Source organism: Bufo gargarizans, chromosome 2, assembly GCF_014858855.1.
Source record: "Bufo gargarizans isolate SCDJY-AF-19 chromosome 2, ASM1485885v1, whole genome shotgun sequence".
Lineage (NCBI taxonomy): Eukaryota > Metazoa > Chordata > Amphibia > Anura > Bufonidae > Bufo > Bufo gargarizans.
In genome coordinates, this window is record NC_058081.1 from 163958379 (window position 1) to 163970816 (window position 12438).

The 12438-nt window shown below is 41.5% G+C and overlaps 1 protein-coding gene across 2 annotated transcripts in view; it reads right to left on the bottom strand.

The window, feature by feature from the left end:
- The window catches only part of ONECUT1 (one cut homeobox 1), a 38887-nt gene extending 36125 nt beyond the window's left edge, over positions 1-2762 (bottom strand). Inside the window, exon 1 of one of the 2 annotated variants that reach the window (XM_044283279.1) lies at positions 1474-2762. In XM_044283279.1, coding sequence (XP_044139214.1) covers positions 1474-2560 — 1087 coding nt within the window. In that variant the 5' untranslated portion in view covers positions 2561-2762. The remainder of the gene's footprint in view (positions 1-1473) is intronic. The other variant, XM_044283278.1, reaches the window with a different exon arrangement.
- Positions 2763-12438: the final 9676 nt, after the last annotated feature.

The window sequence follows — 12438 nt, forward strand, 5'->3', positions numbered from 1 at the left end:
GTGGGAGGGAGTAGAAGGGATCGGTATGCAGTAGGTGGGCAGCCCTCTCATCCAGATTGGCAGATTAATGCCTAGATAACGCCAAGAAGGGGATCCTACATTCTTAGTCAAGCGCTTGTTTCCACTATTGATCCATGTAAATAAATGGAGATTCAGTTCCACCGAATTGTGGTAAAAATACCCTGTAAATCGAAGAGAACTTCTCCTGATCAATCGCTGCCTTCCCGGGAATCACAGGGAGCTGTGCTCTTTGCCTCCCTGCACTTTCGTATGAAGGTTTGGCAGTATATATCCTTTAGACGTGTACATACAAGTGATGGCTTTACAGGCTGCATCCTGGCATTGTGTAGCAGTGTCCTGAATGTCATTACAGTAGAAATAATCTTCTATAAACCATATCCTAGTGCAAGTATAGATTTTGGGGCATGCTACACAGTGACAGGCTAGCCCAGATCCCCATGATGTAGGGGTCTGGTGCTGTGGAGCACCTCACACTGCCTGCCTGCCTGCCATTCTCCAGGGACGGATTAATGAAGAGCTGCCAGTTAATTAATCCCTCAAATAAGACTCTGCTTTCTATTAAACTCTGGGAATCACTTTGCACAAATCTGCAGGAGATTAGGCTTCAGGCATGCTACACAGACACTAGAGTATTGCTAGTAGTAGTAATAATAGGAACATATTAATACTACTAATAATAATAGTAAAGACATCAGCTGTATGGGCTGCCCCATAGGATAATAAGCATTGCAGTCCTATGGAGGATGCAGGGCTAGCTCTCAGGCTATCCTTGCATTGGACCAGGAATTAGAAGTAGACCCTAAAGTACAGGACATGGTGAGACAAAGAGCATCTCCCTGACACCAGCTCCCCTCATAGACGTGGAAACCCCACACACATCATGACAAATGGGATTGCTAATTGCTTGCCTTTATGTTAAACGCCTGCTCTTCTTGCATTTTTACTGCCCTGTATCTATTGCTGCTTCCACTGACTCAATATAGTCTCTGCAAGTATTGATTTATCGATCAGCAGATAGGCATCAATCAGTCGATAGGAACTGGTAGACAATGGGTGGGAGATAAGAGTGGGATCTGCCTCATCTTCTATATACTGGTCCCACCTGATAGAATAATAGTGCCCATGGATTCTTTCCAGACACAGTCCTGAGATGGGACTAAGGCGACCCTATTGTATGGTGGTGGTGGACATGCCAGGGTGCGATGATCAGGGTGACAATGACAGGCTAGAGATGGTGTGGAATGCAGAAATGGCAGGAGAGGACCCTCTGAAGGATGCAGGTGCTCCCAGAAGATGGACCCATCTACAAATATAAGTGGCAGGGGACAGGTGACTATTTGTAGTGTGCAAGAAAGCACAAAAGCAGCAATGAAGTAGGAAGAACCAGGTCCCAAAGCCTTCAGAGATGAGAGCACAATAGAACAAGGGCTACATTTTGGGAGGGGGGCTCACCTGCTAGCCTGAGAGCTGACATCCTCTGGAATTCAGGCTCCTGCAGCCACTTCCACATCCTGCGAAAGGTCTCCCGGCCAGATTTGAGTTTGCTCCAAGGTTTGGGGTTCCTCAGCAGATCTGAGAGGGTCCCTTGGGAGCGGCACAGCACCCTCTGCGCAAAGATCGCCTGGGGGATGCTGTACCGCTTGAGCTCGGTGGTGATTCTCTGAGCCACTTCTTTGGTATTGATTTCTTCCATTTGCCCTGAATTACTTCCATTGTTGACTTGTGATCCAGTCACAGATGAAGGGTTCTGCTCCCTTGTGGAGCCCAGGATTTGCCCGTGAGTCTGGGCATTTAAATGGGCATGAGGGTGATGAGGGATCCCATTGATAGGCACCATGCCAGCAGATTGCGGGGTGAGATGTTGTTCACCATGCCTGGTCAACATGGCAGGGTGATGGGCTTCAAAGCCATTGGGGGTGAGCATTTTCTCGGTAGGCATGGTGGCACTGGGGTGAGGGTAGTGAGGCAAGCCTTGCTGGGCATTGTGGATGCTCCCAAGACCAGATCCGGAGAGCGGCGACAAGCTTTGTCCCATCCCGGTGACCTCCTTGTGGTAGGGGGTGTACAGATTGTTCATGGAAGTCAGCCCTCTGTCATCCCTCATGAGGGTGAAGCTGCCGCTGACATTGCCCGGTATCCGCTGGTGGGGATGATGGTGGTGGTGGTGGTGGTGGTGATGATGGGGGAACTTGTCTGACACGGTGGAGATGGGTGGCAGGGGCTGCAGAGGGGTGAGGGTGGTGTAGGTGCTGCTCATGCTCATGCCCGGTGGGGTGTCACACGCCATGGTCATGGTGGGGTGCAGTGCCCCCGTTAAGGCATGGTCTGGGGGCCGGTGGTGGTGATGGTGGTATTCTCCTCCGTCCAGGATGGAAGCCATGCCCATGGATCTGGGATGAGCAGCCAGGTGGTTGCTGCGGTGTGTCACCGATCCTCTGTGGTGGGGGCTGCCGGTCATCAGATCAGCAGTGGCCGATCCCGGATCATGGCTCACCCCGTGCAGATCGCCAATATTGTCCATGGTCAGCTGGACGTTCATGATGAGGCGTGCAGGCGTGTGGACAGCACATGTATGTGGCGTGTGGGTGACACGTCCCGGGAACACTGGCACTTGTCCTCCGCTCCGCTTATTACCATTAGACAGACGGGGCTCGGGGTCACTGCGCTTCAAGGCCCGTTCCCCTTTAGGAGAGCAGCGGCGGCGGTGATTGCAGTCTGCTCAGTCCCCTCGCCATCTCCTGCCATGTCCCTCACTGATCAATGTGTAGTCACTGAGCTGCTGCCCCTGCAGCTGGCGAGCCGCACCGCGCATGCGCCTGTCACATCCCACTCCTAAGAAGGCTCCTATTTACATGTAGAAGGCAGATGCCAGCGAGCAGTAGCCATGGCCGTGTCTAATCTACACGGGCTGTGCCTATTGTTCCCGGTCATCAGCCATAGGTCTGCTTCTAGGCAGGAAATGCCCACCCCAATTCTATGGGCCATAGTTCTCCAGCCCCGAGAACCTGGACACTTGTGTAAGCTTCACTCTGCAAGGATTTGTGTGTGGAGCTCCCCTTTAAGAATCCCACCAGTCATGTATATAATAAGGACATTACTAGGAAGGATAGTAACCCTTGATTGCTGCCCGTTGTAGTCACCAGAGCTGCTGTGCCTTGTAGTTCTACAATCACTATCATTATTATTATGTAATGTTATATTATAGTGGGTCCATGTATTTATACTACAATCACTATAGATATAGTATTATTATTAATATTATTATATAATGATATATTATAGTGGGTCCATTTGTGTATTCTACAATCACTCTGATATGGATATAGTATGATTAGTATATAATAATATATTATAGTGGGTCCATGTATCTATGCTACAATCACTCTGATATGGATATAGTATGATTAGTATAAAATGATATATTATAGTGGGTTCATGTATGTATTCTACAATCACTCTGATATGGATATAGTATGATTAGTATATAATTATATATTATAGTGGGTCCATGTATTTATACTACAATCACTCTGATATGGATATAGTATGATTAGTATATAATTATATATTATAGTGGGTCCATGTATTTATGCTACAACCACTATGGATATAGTATGATTATTATATAATGATATATTATAGTGGGTCCATGTATCTATGCTACAATCACTCTGATATGGATATAGTATGATTATTATGTAATAATATATTATAGTGGGTCCATGTATGTATTCTACAATCACTCTGATATGGATATAGTATGATTATTATGTAATAATATATTATAGTGGGTCCATGTATGTATTCTACAATCACTCTGATATGGATATAGTATGATTATTATATAATGATATATTATAGTGGGTCCATGTATTTATACTACAATCACTCTGATATGGATATAGTATAATTAGTATATAATGATATAGTGGGTCCATGTATGTATTCTACAATCACTCTGATATGGATATAGTATGATTATTATGTAATAATATATTATAGTGGGTCCATGTGTGTATTCTACAATCACTCTGATATGGATATAGTATGATCATGTTCAGAATATTGCACACTATAATAGATTGTCCATGTATGTACTGTGGTGTAGGCATGAAGCACCCAGTAGTGTTAATAGAGTCGCTGGCACTGTCCCCAGTATGTCTAGTAATGACTTCTCCATGTCCCTCCCATTTGGTGACTTTGCATTACAAGTGCCTGTCTGCTGCTCAAATTGAATTTTAATTTTAACTTCCGGGTTTCCTCTTTACTCCTTACATCAAGGCGATTCCTATTAAGCAGACACCTTCTTGGCACAGCCTGGCACCTTGTATCTGCCACATCTTCCAGTGAGTGAACCGGCATGGCTGTAGTGGGTGATCTGTTCCTTCCATACGTTGCACCCAGGTATCTTCTCCACATTATCCTCTGTGTCCTGCCAGGGGCTGTGCAGGTGTCAGGACAAGACCCCCCCAAGTACAGATGTGTCTATTGTGTGTCCCTTCCCTCCCTGGCTGCAGACAGGGGCAGCCCGCACCTAGAAAGAGGGATGGACAGCTTCTTTTTCTCCAATTCCATCTTTATTAAATGCTTTTGACCATTAATTGGTTAGAAAATCATTTCATGACACAAAACAAGTGAATGCGATGGGAAATATTTCTAATCATTGATTAGATAATGTATCTGTCCCTGATACTGAACTGCTGCTAATACCAGTACAGTGAGTGGGACTGGTAAAAGCCAATCACCCTCAGTGTAAAAAGGAGGTAAAATGGCCTTGAGAGCAAACACATCTACATTAAATAAGATCAATGCTGGATAATAATGTATTCACAGGGGTAGCACAAGTGATAGAAACTCACAGGCACACACTATGCTATACACACACACACACACACACACACACACATATATATACACACACACACACACACACACACACACATATATATATATATATACACACACACATATATATATATATATATATATATATACACACACACACATATATACATACACATACACACACACATATATATATAAATATAATATATATATGTATACATATATATATATATATATATATATATATATATTTACCTAGATACACACACAGATATATACACACACACACATATATATACACACACACACACACACACACACACACATATATATATATATATATATATACACACACACACATATATATACATACACATACACACACACATATATATATATAAATATAATATATATATGTATACATATATATATATATATATATATATATATTTACCTAGATACACACACAGATGTAGTATAGGGTGTTTTAACAATTTATTTGTGGAAAGTTAGGACAGATGAATAACTATATTCTCCATAACCACATAAAGCAAGAAAGTAACACGCATGAATTAATAAATCACTCAATAGTCAATACACTTAATATTAAATATATATAAAATATATACAATAGTACAATGTAATGAAAAACAGATTTCTGCAGAATATAAAGTTGCTGTTGCTTTGTATGTTATTTCTCTATCTATTGTGCAGTTTGCAGATAAAATGAATATAAAGTATAAAGTTATCTGTCAGAGACCCGCACATACACATGTATGTAATATGCACAAAATGTATACATATAATGTGAGAAATCCTGGTAGAGTGTGTTGTGATCTGCCTCCTACTAGACACACCATGGCTTGGGCGACATTTTGTGATTGGTTTTACAAAGCATTGAGCAGTATGTTGTGATTGGCTTTGCTGGAATATTATATGTTGACTTTGTGACTGGTTCTATGTGATGGTGCTCGCTGCTTGTATGCCCTATTATCACTGACTATATAAAGGTGTTGGAACAGGTTATTGTAATTGCTTTGCGTTATACAGCTTGCACAGTACATGGTGATTGCATTTATATGATAATGCTGGAGCAGGACATTGTGATTGTCTTTGTATGGCAATGCTGGGGCAGTATATTGGCATTGGTTTAGAATGATAGTGCGGGGGCAGAATTTTGTGATAGTCCTTGTATGGTTGTGCTGCTGGGGCAGTATATTGTGATATTCCTTGTATGATTGTGCTGGGGCAGTATATTGTGATCCTTGTTAAGCTGTGCTGTGGCAGTATATTGTGATAGTCCTTGTATGGCTGTGCTGGGGCAGTATATTGTAATAGTCCTTGTATGGTTGTGCTGTGGCAGTATATTATGATAGTGATTGTATGGCTGTGCTGGGGCAGTATATTGTGATAGTCCTTGTATGGCTGTGCTGGGGCAGTATATTGTAATAGTCCTTGTATGGTTGTGCTGGGCAGTATATTATGATAGTGATTGTATGGCTGTGCTGGGGCAGTATATTGTGATAGTCCTTGTACTGTTGTGCTGGGGCAGTATATTGGGATAGTCCTTGTATGGCTGTGCTGGGGCAGTATATTGTGATAGTCCTTGTATGGTTGCGCTGGGGCAGTATATTGTGATAGTCCTTGTATGGTTGTGCTGGGGCAGTATATTATGATAGTGTTCGTATGGTTGTGCTCGGGCAGTATATTGTGATAGTCCTTGTATGGCTGTGCTGGAACAGTATATTATGATAATATTTGTACGGCTGTGCTTGTGCAGTATATTGCGATAGTCCTTGTATGGTTGTGCTGGGGCAGTATATTATGATAGTCATTGTATGATTTTGCTGGGGCAGTATATTGTGATAGGTTTTGCATGACTGTGCTTGTGCAGTACATTGCGATAGTCCTTGTATGGTTGCGCTGGGGCAGTATATTGTGATAGTCTTTGTATGGCTGTGCTGGGACAGTATATTATGATAATATTTGTACGGCTGTGCTGGGGCAGTATATTGTGATAGTCCTTGTACTGTTGTGCTGGGGCAGTATATTGTGATAGGCTTTGCATTGATGTGCTGGGACAGTATATTGTGATAATATTTGTACGGCTGTGCTGGGGCAGTATAGTATTATAGTGATTGTATGGTTGTGCTGGTGCAGTATATTGTGATAGTCTTTGTATGGCTGTGCTGGGACAGTATATTGTGATAGTCCTTGTATGGTTGTGCTGGGGCAGTATATTGTGATAGTCTTTTTATGCCTGTGCTGGGGCAGTATATTGTGATAGGCCTTGTATTGTTGTGCTGGGGGAGTATATTGTGATAGTCCTTGTATGGTTGTGCTGGGGCAGTATATTGTGATAGTCTTTGTATGGTTGTGCTGGGTCAGTATATTGCGATAGCCTTTGTATGGCTTTGCTGGGACAGTATATTGTGATAGTCTTTGTATGGCTGTGCTGGGGCAGTATATTGTGATAGCATTTTTTACGGCTGTGCTGGGACAGTATGTTGTTATAGTCATTGTATGGTTGTGCTGGGGCAGTATATTGTGATAGTCTTTGTAGGGTTGTGCTGGAGCATTATATTGTGATAGTCATTGTACTGTTGTGCTGGGGCAGTATATTGTGATAGGCTTTGCATTGATGTGCTGGGACAGTATATTGTGATAATATTTGTACGGCTGTGCTGGGGCAGTATAGTATTATAGTGATTGTATGGTTGTGCTGGTGCAGTATATTGTGATAGTCTTTGTATGGCTGTGCTGGGACAGTATATTGTGATAGTCCTTGTATGGTTGTGCTGGGGCAGTATATTGTGATAGTCTTTTTATGCCTGTGCTGGGGCAGTATATTGTGATAGGCCTTGTATTGTTGTGCTGGGGGAGTATATTGTGATAGTCCTTGTATGGTTGTGCTGGGGCAGTATATTGTGATAGTCTTTGTATGGTTGTGCTGGGTCAGTATATTGCGATAGCCTTTGTATGGCTTTGCTGGGACAGTATATTGTGATAGTCTTTGTATGGCTGTGCTGGGGCAGTATATTGTGATAGCATTTTTTACGGCTGTGCTGGGACAGTATGTTGTTATAGTCATTGTATGGTTGTGCTGGGGCAGTATATTGTGATAGTCTTTGTAGGGTTGTGCTGGAGCATTATATTGTGATAGTCATTGTATTGTTGTGCTGGAGCAGTATATTGTGATAGTCCCTGTATGGTTGTGCTGGAGCAGTATATTGTGATAGTCCTTGTATGGTTGTGCTGGAGCAGTATATTGTGATAGTCCTTGTATGGTTGTGCTGGAGCAGTATATTGTGTTAGTCTTTGTATGGGTGTGCTGGGGTGGAATATTGTGATAGGCTTTGTATGGCTGTGCTGGGGCAGTATTTTATGATAGTCATTGTATGGGTGTGCTGAGGCAGTATATTGTGATAGTCCTTGTGTGGTTGTGCTGGGGCAGTATATTGTGAAAGTCCTTGTATGGTTGTATTGGAGTAGTATATTATGATAGTCCTTGTATGGGTGTGCTGGGGCAGTATATTGTGATAGTCCTTGTATGGTTGTATTGGGGCAGTATATTATGATAGTCTTTGTATGGGTGTGCTGGGGCAGTATATTGTGATAGTCCTTGTATGGTTGTATTGGGGCAGTATATTATGATAGTCCTTGTATGGGTGTGCTGGGGCAGTATATTGTGATAGTCCTTGTATGGTTGTATTGGGGCAGTATATTATGATAGTCCTTGTATGGCTGTGCTGGGGCAGTATATTGTGATAGTGTTTGTATGGTTGTATTGGGGCAGTATATTATGATAGTCATTGTATGGGTGTGCTGGGGCAGTATCATGGGGCTGGCTTTGTGCAGTGCCTGAGCAGGGTGTGCTGTCCCTGGACTGTAGGAGGACTGCTGGCCATGTGTCGGTGATGGTGACAGCTTGCAGTGGTCAGCTCTTCTGCAATAGGCAGGATGTCAAAGGTGACGCGTGAAGACTCCAGAAGCCACAGCTGCCAGCTGGACAGTTACATTTCTCCAGAGCTTCCTGCAAACTTGTCCATCTACAAATACATCTACATCTGTCGCTACAAAGTAACATAATGGGGGGGAGGGGGTTGTTCTTTTCTTAATTATTATTATTAGTTTAAAAAGAAGGGAGCACATAAGGAGGAACAGGGATAAACCCCATGGTCCAGTACAGAGGCTGAGGGCAAAGTAGCAATCTGAATATTCTGACAAATGATTCATAGGGAAGTCATCTGAGCCAAGAAATAAATGTGTTCCTCGGATAAACCTTTAAAGTATCAGGTGATACATTGCATCTAGGGGCTCCATGTATTAACCCTTCCGTAGGCCGGCCGGGCAGAGAGGATGGATGCAGCCCTGTGGTATTGGGAGATGGAGCATCTGCTCATATTCTCATAGTGGTCGATATTTCTCATTCACACTCCTGCCTTTCTGCTTTGCAAGAGGGGAAAATTACACTTTTGTTAAGATGCATTGAAGCGGCCTTCATGTGGGGGTCTCTCCCTCTATCTGACCATTAGTTCATCACTAACTACTTATCTGAGCAGGATGAGCCCCTCACAGGAGCCAGGGCTGGAGAACACCAGGCACTGATAAGCCTTGTTTGCCATTTGGACCTATTGTCCTGGTGGTTGGAATGATCCGGTGGATGGCTCCAACACAGGACCAATGTCTATTACAGTATCAGGGGTTAGATCTCTATAGTAGCAGGACCATGTGGACAGGAGTCAGGCCGATCGTGTCACAGATCAGTACAGTACTGCATACAAAACACGGCTCTACCTACACGTGCAGGTACACGCACAGGTATAGGCGCAGGTATACGCGCAGGTACACGCACAGGTATAGCGCAGGTATAGCACAGGTATACGCACAGCTATACGCACAGGTATACGCACAGCTATATGCACAGGTATACGCACAGCTATACGCGCAGGTATACGCACAGCTATACGCACAGGTATACGCGCGCAAAAACCATACACAAACAAAGGCGCAGACAAGATCCCTACATGCACACACACTTTACATACAGGCATAATACACTCATCTGCACCCCACATAGATGGAGGTATTGATCAGTGCAGGGAGAGCTGCCTCCGTGTAGTAGAAATTTTGGAAGCAGTATTAGTATTAGTGAGCCATAGATACGGCCATGAATAATTGACACGGAGCAGCCTTCCTTCGTTTCTGCCTTATTATTAATTAGGCGCCTCCAGTCTTTGCGCTGAGAGCTCCGCGGGGCCGGCTGCAGCTTTAAATATGAATTAAAAGCAAATCCTGGCTACTGTAATGCGAAAATGATTCCATGTCTGCTATGGCGGAGATGAATGGCTGCCCGGATCAATACTGGGGAGAAAGGCAGGTCCTGCATGCTGCACACAGGTTGCCTACTACTCCATCAACATCCGTGCACCAGGCAGATTCTAATGACACAGGCAAGTCCATGCAGAAGAAGAGAGGGTCCTGTGTTATACTAATAATACTAATAATGCTACTAATAATGATACTCCATATCCATGCAGAAGAAGAGAGGGTCCTGTGTTATACTAATAATGCTACTAATAATGATACTCCATATCCATGCAGAAGAGAGGCTCCCGTGTTCTAACATCTAAACTAATACTAATAATACTACTTATAATGACACTCCATATCCATGCAGGAGTATAGAGGGTCCTGTTTTATAGCATCTAAACTAATACTAATAATACTACTAATAATGACACTCCATATCCATGCAGAAGTATAGAGGGTCCTGTGTTATAACATCTAAACTACTACTACTACTACTGCTACTACTACTACTAATAATAAAAATAATAATAATAAAACTTATACAGTTAGTCCATGCAGAAGAAAAGCGGGTCCTGTGTTATAACATCTAAACCAATACTAATAATACTACTAATAATGACACGCCATATCCATGCAGAATTAAAGAGGGTCCTGTGTTCTAACATATAAACTACTACTACTACTTCTAATAATAATAATAATAATAATAATGACACTAATACAGCAAGTCCATGCAGAAGAAGAGAGGGAGCTATGTTCTAACATCTAAACTAATAATAATACTAATAATGACACGCCACATCCATGCAGAAGAAGAGAGGGTGCTAAACTATTACTAACATCTAAACTATTACTACTACTACTACTACTACTACTAATAATAATAATAATAATAATGACAAGCCATATCTATGCAGAAGAAAAAGCCCTATGTTATAAATGCTAATAGTACTACAACTAAATAATAATAATAATAATAATAATAATAATAATACGGCATATCTATGTAGCAGAAAAAAATCGTCCAGTGTTCTATAATCTAAAGTAATAAAAATACTAACAATAATAGCACGCCGTATCGATGCAGCAGAAAAAGATCCTGTATTATAAATGCTAATAATACTACAACTAAATAATAATAATACATGCAACAGAAAAATGGGTTCTAAATGTTATGAATGCTAATACTACAACAGAAAATAATAATAATAATAATAATAATAATAATAAAAAATCATATCAATGCATCAGAAACAAGCTCCTATTTTTATAAATGCTAAAAATACTATAAACTTAAGATAGTAATACGCCATATCCATGCAACAAGAAAAGGTCTGGTATGTTATCAATGCCACTACTACAAATAATAATAATGCACATCCATGCATCATTAAAAAGTCTCCTAAGTTAAAAATGCTAATAGTACAGAAGAAACAACCGTGATGATAATGATAATACAGCATATCCATGCCGCATGAATACTTCTGGTATGCTTTTAAAGCTGCTACTACAAATAAAAGTAAAAAATAAGATATACAGTACACAAGATCAAAATCATTTACATCTTGTGCCTCAAATTCATTTGGTGCCACAAATCAGCATTTAATGACCTTTTTTATTTTTATTTTATTTATGTTTTATTTTTTTGTATTCAGTTCCTTGTTTTGTTTTTCTTGCTTTTATTATGTTTGGAATTTTTTAAACGAAATCACAAACCATCTAAAATCCTGAGAATCTAATGCTGATACAAGACTGCTCAGCCATTATATCACCTGCTATTATTTGTCACATTGGGCACAATGAAGTCCTGCGCATGTAAAAATAGCTGACACTTTTTCTCACTTCCAATACATATCCACAGAAATATAGAACTTGTTGTATCTTTTATCAATTCCTCTCTTCCATATTTGATGTAAGTAGTTCCCCAGATAAATCGGGTTATTTTCATCTCTCTTTACCATATATATATAATGAGAGCTATAATTCATCGATGTGATATTGTGATGCAGAGAGGAGGTAGTTGAATGACAAAGTCAGCACTGCCATTTTCAGGCAAATGTAGTATACTTGTTTATATAGATACTGGTACTGATAATAGCACAATGCTATCCTGGATACAATGGGACAAATACCTTGACAACAGCCTGCATTATGAAGCTGCCAGGAGCCGTCGTGTAGTTTACTCGTTAAACAAGTGCCTCTATCATTGTTTAAATATGAAGAGCTTGTCATAGGGAATCCAAAAAGTTAAACATTTTC